The 17,071-nt window shown below is 38.5% G+C and overlaps 1 protein-coding gene across 2 annotated transcripts in view; it reads left to right on the top strand.

Annotated features, from left to right (window-relative positions):
• Window positions 1–17,071, top strand: part of cadpsa (Ca2+-dependent activator protein for secretion a) — a 235,265-nt gene that overhangs the window by 179,159 nt on the left and 39,035 nt on the right. The window contains exons 21-26 of one of the 2 annotated variants that reach the window (XM_074669555.1): window positions 1,732–1,887; window positions 4,147–4,294; window positions 6,588–6,662; window positions 7,555–7,638; window positions 7,741–7,773; window positions 10,636–10,743. In XM_074669555.1, coding sequence (XP_074525656.1) covers window positions 1,732–1,887; window positions 4,147–4,294; window positions 6,588–6,662; window positions 7,555–7,638; window positions 7,741–7,773; window positions 10,636–10,743 — 604 coding nt within the window. Of the gene's footprint in view, window positions 1–1,731; window positions 1,888–4,146; window positions 4,295–6,587; window positions 6,663–7,554; window positions 7,643–7,740; window positions 7,774–10,635; window positions 10,744–17,071 lie in introns of those variants that run through there. The other variant, XR_012598251.1, reaches the window with a different exon arrangement.

Below are 17,071 nucleotides of genomic sequence, written 5' to 3'. Positions count from 1 at the left end.
GTTGAATTATTAAATCAATCAACATCTGCATTCATTTGTCAACTCTAAATGTGAAAGCCCCAGTTTGACTTAACAACCACACCACATGATGGGATAGAGAGTTTTAAATTGAATCCTATAACATGCAATAATGTTTTCTTTGAGGATAAATTTGGCAACGTGTCATCAACTAATTTCCTCCAGACATGGACCTGCTGTCCTGGCTTTACTGCCAAAAAGTGAAATCTTATCAAGTGTTATTCTCTTGTTTATAGTAATAAATGTCTTTTTAGACTTGATATGAGCCTCTTTCACCTGACCAGTCCAGAAAAATGTCTTATTTCAAGTTATTCAAAAACAAAAATGAGGTCTAAATTCCCTGTAACAAGTAAAAAAAAAATCTGCCAGTAGGTAGGGATGGGTACCGTTCACATTTGAAACGATTCAGTACCGATGCCTGGTACCTGGCAATCAGTACTGGTACTCACCGTTACCAATTTTCTGTACTTTTTTGTGTTTATGTGGTAAAAAAATATCAATTTGTTTAATAATTATTTTGTTTTTCAATTTGACATATTTGTTCTTCAGTATATAACCTTGCAATGCTGTGTTCATGTCCAGCATAAAAAATTACCTACTCTTCCACTCCCTCACAGTCACAAGGATGTGATGAGGTACCTTAACATGGCACCTTTTGATTCTACATGAATTGATACTTTTGACTGGATTTGGTCAGTACCAATAAAAGTACCTAGATTTGTTTACTAGTTACAGGCAGTTTAGACCTAATTTTTGTCTTTAAATAACTTGAAATTAGATGTTTTTCTGGACTGATCAGAGGAATGTGGCTTATATTAAGTCTCAAAAGACATTTTTACTGAAAATAAGACAAAAATACTTTATAAGATTTGAATTTTTTGCAGGGTATGCTCTTGCATCTTTTCACACCCTTGTCTCCAACCCAAAACTCACCTGATGTTACTGCCCCACTGTCTCAGCCCCCAGCATCCTCAGCAGCAGATGATCGAGGAAGCTCCTTGTGTCGGAGCTTATCCTGCAGTGTGTGACCTCGCTCTAGAGCTGCTGCAAGGAGTGATTGTCTCTGTAATGTTTTCAGTGTTGTCCTGGTCCAACTTTCCTCCAATTTCCCTGAGCATCTAACCCTTTTCTTCCCCTGTGAACGTCAACAAACATCCTCTGTAAGCCTCCAAGAGATGCACCAAAGGTCAAAAGACCAAATACAGTTTGTGGAAAAAGGAACTTTACAGCAACTGTGATCAGAGGATTTCTTAAAGCTTATTTATAAACACAAAATGCAAACTGCTGATCTATCTAGACACACACTCAATGCTCTGTCCACTCATTTTATTCTTCACTCTTTAACAAACTGTCACACACTGAGAACCAAGATGAGTTTCCTGCTCTCACACACTCACAGTCTGACTCTCTTATTTGCTTGACATGTAAATGACAGGATAGAGGGTGCATAAATTTTCACCCTCACTACAGTGTCGTGTGTTTAACGGGCTTAGCATGGATCCTGCTTTAAGCGCAGTCTACACACTCTACACACAACACCACAGGTTCATCTGATCATCAGTGTATTTTAACAGGAAGGAAGGAAGATGAGAACATGTATCTTGATGAGAACTATCTTAGGGGTGAATTTAAAAACTCAAACCAACACCTCCATTTCCCGTTTTTTAAAGGTCTTGTCGTTAAAGTTGTCAATTCTGACCTGTGATCCTGCAGTAACGGCTCAGGGACATCAGAGGATCTCTTCTGGAAGCTGGACGCTCTGCAGACCTTCATCAGAGACCTCCACTGGCCTGAGGAGGAGTTTGGGAAACATCTGGAAACCCGGCTGAAGTTGATGTCAAGTGACATGATCGAGTCCTGTATAAAACGGTAACAAAACAATCTGCACTACCTCTCAATTTCTCACACACCATTACCAGACTTAAGGGCCTGTCAAGACTTTATAAGTGATCTTGAACTAGTCTCACTTTTAAATATTTGCCTGTTCTTAATCCGCAATTTAAAATGTGTTTATCAGAGATAAAATCAGTTATTTCTAAATAGTATTCCTCAGTATGCGTGAATATCCCTTTGATGACACAATGCTGGCTGGCAAAGTTTAGCAGAGAGAAGCAAAAATCTGTTTCTCTGCTGAAAATGAATTCATACATTGGAGTTAGATTGGTGAAAAAAAAGGAAAGAAGAGCAGAAGAAAGCTAAATAGTAGAGGGGTCGAGCATAGGCTAAAGGCTAACACACAGGCTAAACTTTTAGTGATAATGTTCATTCCAACCCACAGTCAGCAGTTATTCTGCGGTGGTCTGTTCAAACTTGAGAGTCTATCAATAAAATGAAGAGTGAGGTTACGTTAGCTATGCTTGGAAAGGTTGCAGTTGGTAAATTAGCACTGGTTGGATGTAACCAGGATTCATTAACCTTACACGCTATGGACACGCCTCAGTGTGAAGCGCTGAGCAGACAGTCTGCTCACCTTCTGGACACTACACTACAAACTGATTTTACAAAGTTTGATTGTTGTCTCTTACAAACAATAGCTCTACAGAAATAAATACATTACCTTGTTGCTTTGCATCCTGGGAAAAGTTGTCTTGAACAAAGAAAAACAGAGTTAAGAAGTCCCTACACTGCAAAAAAATGAAATCTTATCAAGTGTTTTTGTCTTATTTTCAGTAAAAATTGTCTTATTACACTTGATATGAGCCACATTCAACTTATCAGTCCAGAAAAATGTCTTGTTTCAAGTTATTTAAAGACAAAATGAGGTCTTAACTGCTTGTAACAAGTAAAAAAAATTCTGCCCATGGAACGAGAAAAATTTTCTGTAAAATTTGCTTGAAACTAGATTAATGTCTTAATACAAGTAACTTTTCTCTTGTTCCATTGCAGATTTTTTTAATGTAAAAAAGCAATTCAGACCTCGTTTTTGTCTTTAAATGACTTAAAACAAGACATTTTTCTGGACTAGTCAGGTGAATATGGTGCATATCAGGTCTAAAAAGACATTTTCCACTGAAATTAAGATGAAATCACTTGATAAGATTTCAGTTCTTTGCAGTGTATGACAGCAGATGGTGGTGTTCATGGGAATTGGAGTCTTTATCCCAGAAAAACACTACTGTCCAAAAGTGTCACAGCTATCAGGACCAAACAGGCAGTTTCCCCTAAACTTTACCTGTACCGGCCTGTTAACCCACATTATTCAAAGCTGAACTGTAAGAGCCAAACTGTACACTCAAATCCCCTCAATTATCATAGCCTGCACCTCATGTTCATTTAGACAGCACAGGCGTTTATATTGTTACCTCAGTCAGCAAAGCCTGAACCTAATTATCACACCACTACCTGACTGAAAACACTCTCAGACAAATTTTTCACACACCAATCAGAGCCTGTACTGTATGCACCATTTCTTTCCCCTTAATTCAGCACATGTCAAACAAATTTTTCCTGTAAAGCAAATAGAGTTTTAATGCTCCCTGAATGAAATCATGTGTGAACAAGATTCTCAAGATGAGTGGTGTTAACAACTTTATCAAAACCATACATGTTAAATTTGACAAATGTATCTGAATAAATGGTTGCGAAATTCCCAGATACAGAGCAAAAACTGAATTCTAAGCAAGTGTTTGTCTTATTTTTCAGGAGAATTGAGGCTTAATATGAGTTACATTTACCCAACAAATCCAGACAAATGTCTAATTTTAAGACATGAAAAGACAAAAATGACACCCAAATTACTTAAAAAATACTGAAAAACAGGGTAAGAAAAATTAATTAGTAAAATGTCTTAATACAAGAAACGTAACGTAAACTTTTCTCACCCCATTGGCGGACTTTTAAAAACTCTTTCAGACATCATATTCCTCCTTTAATATCATGTAATGAGACCTTTTTTGGTCTGGCCAGGTAAATGTTGCTCATATTAAGCCAAATACGATTTTTTGTTTCTAAAAACAAGATACAAACATTTGCCTCTTTGTAGATGTTGATTTGTTTTCTTCCCAGCAGCATACAGAAGCTTCAAATGAACAAAGTGAAGAAATACCTGTGCCCCTGTGTGCAGCAGATTTAAAAAACCTGAGCTTTAAAAGTTTGAAAATAGTAAGTTTAGTGTCTTTTCTGTCAAAGGACGAGGGCAGCATTTGAGGCAAAGCTTCAGAAGAGCAGCAGGACCACAGACTTCCGCGTGCCTCAGTCCATCTGCACCATGTTCAACGTCATGGTGGATGCCAAGGCCCAGTCAGCCAAGCTGTGTGCCATGGACCTGGGACAGGAGGTAGGGATGACTTTGAAACAAGTTCTTGCTTAAAACCTTTTCAAAAAAAAAAAGATGATCTCATTTTGAGTTGAAACCTCCTGCTTCCTCTTATACCTCTCCTGTTAAACATAAATCAGTTTAAAGGTCATAAAGATTTGGAGCTGGATGAGACTAAATTTCTTTCAAATCTACAGTAAATGTTCTTGTCAGATAAAATTCATTCTGTCCTTATTTCTTTAAATCTCTTGTCTGAATCATATTCCTCTTTGCTTCTTCTTTCTTTTGTATTATTCACATTGTTTGACACGTGTCACGTCACCTCTTTCTTTTTCTTTCTGTGCTTCTTTTTTTTCCCTCCTCTCTGTCTTGTGAAAGTTTGTTAGACAGTGGGTAAGTGTGTATTTATTCAATCGAAATCTCACCCTCCGGTTCCCAAATGTATAATTAGTCATCAGTTTTCCCTGTCTGTATTCCTTCACTTGAATTGTTTGGATTTCATTAGCATATGTGTAAATAGTATTGAATATACATGGGCTAGAAGTGAGAGATCTCATACTTCGCAGTATCTTGAGACTGATACCAATTTCTGACAATGAATTAATTATTGCTCTGTCCTTCGCTCTTTCTGTTGGTGCGACACGGCTGAACAAAAGGAGTCCTCGCTGTCGTACTGCCACTGAGTTTCCATGACAGCCGGTCTTCAGCACAACTAATCAGTCCACAACAGAGAATCAGAGAGGAGTCAGTGGTGGTTAAAGGCATATAGAATAAGAATACACATTAAAAAACACTACTTTTAGATTATATATATATATATATATATATATATATATATATATATATATATATATATATATATATATATATATATATATATATATACATATATATATATATATATATATATATATATATATATATATATATATATATATATATATATATATATATATATATATATATATATATATATATATATATATATATTAATATTTAAAGACTCATTATGAAAATACCATTTAAAAGAATAGAAATGTAGAATAACACGGCCTAAAATACGAAATCTTTAGTCATTTGTGCTAAAAAAGCATGTATATGTCTCTTTTTAAAATAAATAAATACATAAATAATGCATCGTATTACCACCAATTATTAAGCTGTAGCATCTCTTCCATTGTTTCACTTATTTGCATATTTCTACTAACAGTAACTAACATTAGGGTTACCTGGTTATTTTGATTTGATACACATATTATTCAGTATAATCCTATTATTTTTACAGAATGACCCTTTATTTCCAATACTTGACAGTTGTTGATTCTTTATAAAACCAGATAGTTTGAGTGACCATCATCATCTTTCTGCAGAGATATATTTTGGGGCCTGGTTGTGCTGCGGTAGAGCTGTTAGATATCAGCCACAGCTCATTTAAAAGCAGCCAACTATTATTATTAAAAGAAGAAGAAAGCTTTAATGCAAGGTGTCAGTGAAACAGGTTTGATGCTGTCAGATTGTTACAGTGAGAAAAACAGGGACTTTTGCAGCTATCAGAGATTTCTGTGAGGAACTCAGTAGATAATAAACAGAAATGAGGTCAAGTGTAAACTTTGATGGATGAAAAAGGCACATCATGGGAAAGAGAGCGTGGATAATTTAAATAATCATAAAACAGTTAAAACTGAAAGTCAAATCCTATATTTTTTTGAAGTTCTCAGTAATTGTTTCCACAGATTAGGGACGTGAGAAAACTGATAGCATTGTCTGATATAAACAAATCACTAAAACTCAGTCAATCATTGTTCCTATCAAGCCAATTCACAGTACATGTGAAATGTAAAAAACATGCTTTGTGTTTTCTACTTTTTGTTGGTGGTTGATTTACTGTAGGGTGGTTTCTGGGTTGAGGTGAAAGACGAGTTGTGAGACAAGTGAAACAACACCAGAGACTCTATGTGAATCCATGTCCTTCTCATTTTGCCTTGTTTTTCCTTACATATTCATGTTTGTAGAGATGTTTGACGCGTACACTCAGAAAGCTCAGTGACCTCATTTCAACCATCTGAATTATTGGTCCTTAGTAAAACAGAAAAATGAACATGTTTCAGAAAAACACTTTTGGGAGGGTCCTTGTTGAGATCAATGGGCTTTAACTTTTGTATCAATTTCACCCACAAGTTTTTTTCTAAGAACCCTGTAAAATGTTTGTAACTGCTTTAATCCTGTATCCAATTTTTCCATTGAATGTCACTACACTGAGGGGTCTCAGTGGGGAAATGAGAAAAAAGTAACATTTTTTTTTCTTCCTCTTAAGAGACAGTACCACTCCCAGATTGACAACCTCATTGAAGAGACGGTGAAGGAGATGATCACTCTGCTGGTAGCCAAGGTATTTAACATTACTGTGTTAATCTACAGCAAGTATACACAGAGCAGTACTGAATGTGTACAGAACACTATGAGTGACTAAGATAGATAAACTTACAGCAAAGACTCTGCACAGAACAACACCAAAGAGACTCAAAACAATTTTAAAGAAACTTTACCCTCAGGTGGATCTCAGATTAACTGAAACATCTCTGCTTTTGATTCTGTCTCCCTGTGCAATACTGCACTTAAACACTATTTCACAGTGCAGTTTCTGTGCAAGCCAAATTGTCATTTTCCAGTCCAGCTATTGCCGATTTGTTTGTGCACCAAGGAATTATGGGAAACTACGGTTACCCTGAGCACATTATGTTGGAGTTAGGGCCGATAAATGTTGAGCAACAGTTGATTAAACTGAAATTCTGGCAAAGAAGAAAAGAGAGGAGATGTCAGAGGATGGTAAAGCTGTTTCAGTGGATAGTTGAGTTTCTGTGTCGGCCTCTGCACAGGCACACAGTCTCACAAAGCTACACTAAGGTAAATTTAATAATGTAGAGTGGATAAAGAGTTAAAACAAACAAAGATTTAAATGACCACAGAGAGGCTTTGAACAATTGTAAACAAAAGACAGTTTAAACTTCCTAAAGGAGAAAAAGCAACTAAGATGAGACTTAAAATGATCACAAAGGGCAAAAAAAATCTACAAAAATGACTCAACAGACCAGAGGAAAAGCAGAAAGGCAACATCTAACAGATTCAAATGGATAATTACACTTTTTGCCCCTAGTATCTCTTATTGTTTTTATTTTGAATGTTGAATAAATATAGAAGCTCAATAATTTATTCTTCAACTTTAATTGCTATATATGTGTTATTTCCATAAGTAAACTAATTTTTTCCCCCCTCTTTCTCAGTTTGTGGTTATTTTAGAGAGCGTGCTCGCAAAGCTCTCCAGATACGACGAGGGAACTCTCTTCTCTTCATTCCTATCTTTCACAGTGAGTGGAATAGTTTTACAAACTTCAGATATTAATCAGGGTGCAGATGAAGTTCAGACTGTTGTTCACTCAGTCACGTTCCCCCTCTCTTCTTTTTTAAAGGTGAAAGCTGCCTCAAAGTATGTGGATGTACCTGTAAGTATTTAAACCCATCTATTTAATTCATAGAAATGTAGGTCTTTTTTCCTCAGATGAATGCAGTTTTTTAAAACAATGTAGAAACTGACAGATCATTCAATTTTATGCCAAAAGATTAAAGCAGAAAACTCAAATGAAGAATATCTAAGACCAGCTGAAAAATTGCAGAAATTAACATTTTGAGTATCTATCTATCTATCTATCTATCTATCTATCTATCTATCTATCTATCTATCTATCTATCTATCTATCTATCTATCTATCTATCTATCTATCTTTCTATCTTTCTATCTATCTATCTATCTATCTATCTATCTATCTATCTATCTATCTATCTATCTATCTATCTATTTATGAGCAATTGAGAGGGGCACATGTAGAGAAGAGAAACTGAAACTTAAGTATCAATCTCATCACCCAAGTATTGACCAATACTGATCCTAATGTTGGCACCAATATATCAACATTTTAGATTGATTGTCATACCACTACCCATAACAATATATTTATATATATTTTTATGAATGGATTGAAGAGCCACACACCAGAAGGCAAAGAGCCACATGCGGCTCACGAGCTGCAGGTTGGCCACCCCTGCTCTAGCTGATTGCTTCAAAACTTTGTTTCAGCATGCTTAATGTGAGTGTCTCTAAGAGGCAAGTGGGAGGTTTCTCCTAGTGGTGAAGATGTCTTCGTGGAGAATCATCCTCTGTCTGGAGCTGATGTCCATTTCTGTAAACTTCCCCCTCCATCCATCTCCAAATGTTCTCAGTGTGATTTAGATCAGAGGAACAGACAGTAAGATTATTTCTCTGGAAGAAGTCCTTTGTCAGGCAGCCATTGTGAACTGCAGTGTTTTTCTGTTGAAAAACTCATTCATTACCACACAGACCAGGGCCCTCAGTCATGAAGGAGGCCCCCTGCAACATCTCCACAGAGCCAACCCCTGTTCGATGCCCCTGACCAACCGGAAGCTCTGTGATCCACTGGAGGAAAAAAGCCCCCAGATCATGATGGCACCCATCTCCTTGTCATGCTAGCAACGTTGGAAACCATCGGGATTGTCGACGTTCAAAAGCCATGTTTTGTTCTTAAAGCTCTTTCCTCTCAAATGCGGCCTGATTGTTATTGGGCTGCTGTTGCCTTAGTTTGGGTCTTGGATCATCCCGTGTCTTAACAGGCAGCCCATCGAATCCTCTGGCTCAGCGCTGCTGACATTTTTTGGGTCTACCACTTCACTTTTTTGTTCCACAACCTTCAGGATCCTTTAAGAAATTCAAAATGACTGTCTTAGCGCGTCAAGCCTAAGCAGTGATGGCACATTGTGAGGGCCTTGCTTATGCAGCTCAACAACCGACAACGTTCAAAGAGGGAAAGTTTTTTGACCTTTGTTATGATGGTGTGAACACCTGATAGAAAATGCCATCGAGTCCACTTTTTCTTTTTCTTTTTTTGTGCAGATTTTGGCCTTTACAGGCTGTGGTCTTTAACTTCTGTTCAGATTTAATTCATGAGAGAGCAGACATTAAAATATTCATCTAGCACTTTCCCTCTTTTAGCATCGTTAGCTTTTGTGGATTATAGAACCAGAGCGAAGGCGTTTTGTCTCTGAGTGATGCATGTGTGTGTTTATGTGTGTTTCTCTGTCATGTACAAATATTTGACCAAGCTTTCACATGTTCAGTCAGAATCCAGATGGTTTCAGTGGTCCTAGTTCCACATCCAATGTCCATTCATATGCATGTGGACAGACCGTGACAGGCAGCCATGCCTCGTGCCTCCCTCTTTATGCAGTACACATTGTGGGACCATGTTTTACAACACATGCCCACTCTGCTGCTAGGGTGGCAGGGTGTGTGTGTGTGTGTGTGTGTGTGTGTGTGTGTGTGTGTGTGTGTGTGTGTGTGTGTGTGTGTGTGTGTGTGTGTGTGTGTGTGTGTGCGAACGCATCAGATCTGTATTAGCTGCCAACACTTCGGCCTCAGCAACATGCCAAATTTCAAATTAATGGCCTGTCAGAGAATGTGACGAGGCACTGTGTACGCTGGCAGGGGTCGCAGTTTCCAGCCCAGCATGCTAATTGTGTCCTTAATGTACAAAATTAGAGTTTCAGTGGAAAAAAGACTCTCATTTACACATTGTTAGCATCATTACAGATGTGTTAACCATGTTTAGGAGCAGTCACGAGTTCTGAGAGTCTTTTAAAATCCTCCGGAAAAAGAAAAAGTTGCCAAAGACTCGAGCATGAGTCATCTGTCCCGAAACGTTATATTGATAAACGGTTGAGGACCAAAGTGCCTCTAATCAATGCATCGTCCTCAGTGAATATTTTAGAAGTCAGAATGGCAGGCCGTCGAACAATCTGCTCTCCCCATCAAACCCAACTGTCTCCAGTGCCCCTGTTCACTTTGCACATGCCCAGACTGTGAGGATTGATTCCCAGCCAAGCTCGACTCTGACAAGAGCTGACTGAAGAACACAATCAGCCCCGCAGTACAGAGACTGCAACCTTGTAAATGAAACACTTTTTTAGAGGGGACTCAAACATTTGTTTTGTACCCATAATGCCTTAAAATGTAAGAAGAGTGCCTCTATTTCATTTTGTTTTTTTGGCTTACACTGATTATTAGAAAGACTTTTGTTTTGTTAGGCTCGGTGCGGCGTTAGAATTTAGTCCTCGTAAACTGGATTCACTTCTCTTGTTTTATTTTTTCAAGACAAACTGGCTGAGGTTTAGCACACGACCATTGTTAGCAAAGATGCTACTGTTGATGGATGTGGTTTGTTGGCAAATATGAAATATTTCACTTTTTTTCTCTTTGTCTCATTTTCTTCTCTCTCCTCTTCTGTCTCCTGCAGAAGCCAGGGATGGACGTAGCTGACGGTTATGTGACGTTTGTGCGACATTCCCAGGACATGCTGCGGGAGAAGGTCAGCGAGGAGGTGTACATAGAGAGATTATTCGATGTAAGTACCCAGCACCTCATCCTCCTCCATCAGAGGGAGGCTTAGAGGAGACAATCTTTCATTTATTCCACCTGTGATTGTTTGTAGAAGGAGATTAAATCACCTCCATCTGCAGGGAGAAGTAACGCCAAGTGATTACATTCATGTGATAACTGTCAGAAATCTCCTCTGCATACATTTAAGCAACAGCATCACCAGAAAGCCGTCAGTGAAGCTCAGTTATTCAGATATTTAACCTTTCACCTCATTTTATACATGAACTGCAATGAGTAAAATTATGTCTGAGTCCAAGCAGGGTTTTATGTATCTGCCTCTGTTTCACATGAGCTCTCTCAGTAAAGAAAGTACTTTGTCCTCGCACGGCAAAAAAACTTGCTCAATCATGTTCCTGCATAATTATCCACCCAGAAATTTTTCAGCAACTAATTTTGTCATTGATTTATTCTTTGAGTAGTTTTGTGTTTTTGTGCCTTTATTTCGAGGTTAAAGGGCAGAGCAGGAAACTAAGAGAGGCTAGGTGTGGGCTGTGATGTGGTAAAAGCCTGTGGTCTTCTCCTGCAGCACTGAAAGGTTTGTGCAGTGACTCCTGTTGTCCTATGGTAGCACAGAGATCCCCGAAAGAAGCACATGAGTGCTCTCTTTATTAGCTGTTTCTTTTAGTGACTCCTAAAAGAAAAGGTGACTTGTTTTAGTGGATCAGTCACTAAGTGTGGTCAAATATACTTGTTCCATCATTACAGACTCATGAAGTCAAAACTCACCTGTCCCTCACTTGTCTCTTTGTATCAGATAAGTGGTCAGTTTTCTGTAGTGTTACGTGCAGTGAAAACATCCACAAACTCTGCTTCAGACAAAGGAAATGATCTCCAATAGAGGGCGATATGGGTAAAACAGGTCAGAATTTTTTATGGCACGATTAGGTTCTGGACTAGTTAGCCTTTAGCTCAGGCTGTAACACTCTCCCGTTTAGCTTTCTTCTGCTCTTCTGTCCTTTTTCTGTCTGACAGTTAGGCTCCAGTGTCTACCATCACTTAGGGCTGGACAATTAATTGAATTTTAATCGTGATTTCAGTTTTGCCATCTGACAATCTTAAAAACAGTATAATCGAAGAAAAACAATTAATATGCCACACAGTGTAGATGTATGCAAGTTCCTGTGCTTCATAGCTCTTCTGTGTTCCATGTGCAGCCACAGCGAGTGTGTGTGACTTATGTGTATCAATAATACTGTATGTGCCACTTGCTGGTTCTTTAAAGTTGTGTTTAAATCAGTACTGAAGTTTTTGAATAAATGAATAATTGTGTATATTAATTGTGATTTCAATATCACTGAAAATATTCGGGATTCTTATTTTTACCATAATCGCCCAGCCCTACCATCACTACAAAATTAGTCATAGAAATTGTTTTTAGTAGAGAAAAACCCAGATCTCTGTTTTTTATCTCTTCTCACTACCAAACTTCATCAGCTGGCATGATGTTGTCATAGAGACCTAGACGTGCCGTAAATCAATCCGGTCCTGGTCGACCTGATCTGGAAGCTAAGAAGTAGCAATTTAAAATTACCTGTAACCAGCAATATTGGTGCTGATATTTTTAAAGTGTAAAGTAGGGATAGATCGATTATCGGCCGAGCCGATTATCGGGGCCTATACTTGGTATTTTGGGGCATATTGGAATCGGCCTTTCTTTTATTCTGAAGGCCGATAATGCTAATGTCGATGGAAAATCCCATTGACCGGCTAACGCAATAAGCGTTGTGACTATCTTACCGTCTATGAGCTTATTTTAACATCCACAGACACAAAAACCAGTCCTCTTATCAATAGCCACAGGAATACGTTTGATTAGAAATGTTGCAGACCTTCAGGAGCTGCTTGTTGATTGTTCCCTGCACAGAGTTTCTCCCTGTCTACACTATGGAAGCCCTAGATGGTCAAAACATTTAAAATCAGTCATGTAAAACCAAACAGAAAATTAATTCAACTGCATTACATGCCTGTAAAAGGCTGCACAAACTCAATTCTGTCCAGTTTTATTGCAGTTACATAGACATTTTGTAAAACTTTATTTACTGTAGAAAACTTTAGTGGTTTATTTCTTTAAGTTTTCATTTAGCTTTATAAAACATGCTGCTAAGCTTGGGAGCTTTTTAATAAACATATGCTTTAATGTATTTGAAGCAGTTAAGTGTTGGAGTTTGTATTATTCAAATTTTTTATGCCAATATTGTCTCTTTGACAGCAACTTCATATTGGCTTCAAATATCGGTTGTCGGCCTCCTTGCCTACTTATAATCAGTATCTGTATCGGTCCCCAAAAATCCATATCAGTCTAAGATCACTTTCAAATTCCTCACTGCCCCTTTAATCTCATCTTGTGTCCTCTAATGTGTATTTGGATGGTTATGGAACATGTTTTCACATGATGAATACATTCATTCAAAGAAGTCAGCTATAAGTGTTGTTGAGTTTCTGCAGATTGTAAAGAGCTTTAGCTTTATACAGGTAGCCTATGCACAGTCTAAGTGTAGTTTGATGAGATTTTACTGGATAGACTTTTGTTTCATTTGTGCACCTGACTAAAAAGGTTAAGGTCATTTCAGTGCCATAACCAATACGTTGGAAAATTAAAGCTGGGGGCCTTATAAAAATGGACCTCAGGCTTCTGATTGGCTTACATTTATAGACGCAATATGAGACACATTCATCTGACAAGCCCAGCAAAAATGTCTTCTATCGAGATACCAAAAACAAAAATGGTGTCTGAACTGCTTGAAAAAGGTAAAAATCTGAGTGGAAACAGAACAAACACAGATCTGTTGTTCTGCCACTGAGCAAAAAGTAGCTCAAACTCCTCTCGTGGGCCTACGTCTCATGTAGATTTGTGTCTTTAGAGGTTTTATGTGTCACTTGGTGAAAATGACTGTACTGAACTGTAATCAACTCAGGCTGTAATCAACAGTCCCATGACTCTGTTTGCCTCTATTACGAAAGATGAGGTCGACAACACCAAAACAATCAGCAAATCTCTAAGCCTCACTGCTGAGCCTCGACTTAAAAGAAGATTTCTCCCCAAAATGTGATCAGACCGTCCCTGCAGAGGGAGGAGTCGTGTGCTCTTCTCTTTATTTTAAAGTCACTCCTTTGTATCCGAGTGTTTGTGTGCCATTTGTTTTGATCTTGAGAAGTAATCCTGAGCCGTGTCTTTCTGAGTCAGCACCAACAACAATTAATCAACTGCAAAAGAGGCACAAAAGATCACTTTGTAATAGGGCTTAAGTCCATGTTTACTCACAGCCACCCACCACAGACTTCCTCTGGACTCACTAACAGCTCATATCTTTTACTTTTATTGAAAGGAGAATTTTAGGGTGCTGGTTCGGACTGGTAGTTTTGATGCTGCCTCATGTGCAGAGGCTTTGGAGCATCTATAAGAAATGGCAAAGTTTGGGTTTGTCTGCCTGTGTCCTGGTCAAAAAGTGGCTGTGGTTGGTACTTGTCAATCACAGTCAGTAACATATCAAAGCAGTCTCATCATAATCCACTGTTTTACTGTAAAGGGAGATAATTTATCAAGCTGGAATCATGCTGGTTAAGAGGAGACTTGGAAAAAGCAGTACTGATCATGAAGTTAGAGTCCTACGAAAGCTTTGGAAGGAGGGGTAGAGAATAAGAGATCATTGTTTTCTTTCAGACTTCTGGGTGGTCAGACATCTTTTTGCCACTTTCTGTGTAACCATCTGTGGTCATTAGAAAACATGCAGGTCTAAGACACTTCTACACTTGTTTAAGTAGAGTTCTCAAGGCTACTTCAATGGTGTTGCAGTGCTTTTAGTGCTTTTATTTGAAGGATGGTGGAGAGAGTAAGAGACCGGGGAGACCAAGGTCAGAATTTGCTGTGAGGACTGTCGGTTTAAAAGTGACTCTTTTGTCCAGAATGGGTAGTTTTTTTCTGGGATACAGATATTGTTGCCTATGAGAGTCATAACCCATTGTTGTAAAGAGGTGACTTTTGCCGAGGTGTGAATCCTGGTTATGTACTGCCACTGCTCATCTACCAACTCCAACCTCACCAATCAGAGCTAACGTAGCCTCACTCTTCATTGTATTGATAGACTCTCGAGTTTGAACAGACCACTGCAGAATAACTGCTGACTGTGGGTTGGAATAAACATTATCACTAACAGATTAACTTGTGTTTTAGCTCTTGCTCCATCACTCTCCTGTTTAGCTTTCTTATGCTCTTCTTTCCTTTTTCTTTTTGACAATCCAGCTCCAGTGTCCACCATCACTACAAAAGCAATCCAATAATTAATTTTCAGAAAGATTAAGGCCAGATCTTCTCACTGCTTATCAGTCGGTGTAGAGTCATCGATTTTAGCGGCAATAATATAATTTTGAATGTTGAATTATGAACAGGAAAATATGTAAAAGTTAGATTATTTCAAGATCACTACCCACGGGGTCTATAACCAAGTTTAAGACTGCCTTCTTCAACGACTGTAACCTCTCCATGGGGCTCAAAGTTTAACAGCTAAGCTAAAGTAGTAAAACAGTACAACACCTTCAGCTTTGTTCATCATTATGAAAACTTGCTACTTAAATTTGGCTCATTTAACAGACCAAGCTGTGTTACATCAAGCTCAACATAAAACACAAATCATGTCTCATATAAATGATAAAATAATCCTCATTACTTTATTTTTAAGTTGAACCCAAAAAGATTGAGAAAATATTCAAGACTAAATACAAAAAAAGCATTGTTTTTATATCAATCTTTTGAGAATATATCAGGACCTGTCTTTCTGTCTGTTTTCCCAGGCTAGTATAGAGACACTTAACGCTGCAGTAAGAACTCGGTCTGTTCAGTAATCTGACGATAAGGATAAGACAAAGGCTAATCTTTGATCTCTGAGTGCAGAGGATCCAGAAAACATGTTTTCTTTGACTCACTTTGAGCTGCAGTTAGTTAAGAACTTAAGTCTTCAAATTAAACTCAACAAATCTTAGAAAAAGTTCTCGACGTCCTCATCCCTTGTTGTTGTCGACCTTGGTGAAGTAAGCTGATCCAGAGTTTGGGTTTTATCCATTTTGCGTTTGTTAGACATTTGGGATCATCTGTGTTGTGTAACTGTCTGCTGCAAACTGACTCTGAGTGTGTGTTTTAATGGTAGCCTCTGCAGACTGAGCAGTGTGGGCCTGTTTACAGTTGACTCTCTCTGCCTGTGCCATCGTATTAAAGTGAGGCCTTGAGGTGAGACCCGTCTCCTGTGCTCTTCCTCTCTGTTTCACCTGACAGAAGGTGACAGAGAGGTGTCCGGTGCTCCATGTTTGCTGCTTGTTGCTGCATCTTGACCTGCTGCTTGGCCATGTATCCTCTCTTCCTGCACATTTCTGCCAGGGTTTGTCTCACTCCAGCTCCTCTTTGTTGTCATTCTGTATCAGCTCTCCCTGCAGCATCACCCGGGCTGCTGAAGGTGTCTCTGGCTGCTCTCTGCAGCTCTGTTGTGCTTTTCTTGTCACTCCGCCCTTTCATGTCATCCCTTTCTCATTTTTGGTCTTTTTATCTTTCTAAGGAAAGCAACACTTGGGATGAAGCATTATTCCTGACTCCAGACTCAGAGGAGATGTTTCTATGTGTTTCAGTATTCATCAGGTGCTGTTGTCAGTCACTGAAACAGGTTTGATATTACAAAAAGGCTTGATTCTTACATTAAAAAAATGCTCAATTTTTTTCTTTTTGCATTTTTCTTGGTTATTTTCAAGGGGATAAAGCTGCCAGTATTGTCCGTGTTGGAGTGTGTTGTGCAGCAGGTATCAATAAACTACTGAGAGAGGACAGTGGCTGCAAAAGATAGATTGTTAGCAACAAATTTGTTGAAAAAATCCAGAGGAAATCAAAACAAGGGAAATTAATTCAGACCTCTGTCATCATCCAGCTCTGCTTTTGTGTCCCATCAAGCCGACACCACTGTCATCTTCCAGTAAATCCAGTTATCCTTGTTCATCCACCACTGCTGAGACATGCAGGTTCACATTAGCTTGACTTTTCTTTCCAACAAAAAAAGCAGACACATAAGCATCATATATCACCGGTGAAAGCATGCAAACTCCACCTGCTGCACTGTGGGTAATGTATTTTAGGAGTTATTATGAATCAGGAAAGGGACGTGTTAGAGAAGGAACAGGAAAGAAAACTTTTTTTTACTTGGTAACCTTTTCTAATATCCAGTGAAGGGCTACCGTGGGGAAACTTAGCCGTTTGGCTAACTCTATATTTACCAACCAAAGGGCAACATCCGGCTATGGAGCCTATGTGGAAGTGC

This window comes from Halichoeres trimaculatus, unplaced genomic scaffold (genome assembly GCF_033239565.1).
Source record: "Halichoeres trimaculatus isolate MK-OKI-2021-1 unplaced genomic scaffold, fHalTri1.1 fHalTri1_scaffold_1, whole genome shotgun sequence".
NCBI classification, from domain to species: Eukaryota; Metazoa; Chordata; class Actinopteri; order Labriformes; family Labridae; genus Halichoeres; species Halichoeres trimaculatus.
The sequence above is the reverse complement of the archived record's forward strand: the minus strand, read 5'-3'. Positions and strand labels throughout refer to the sequence as shown.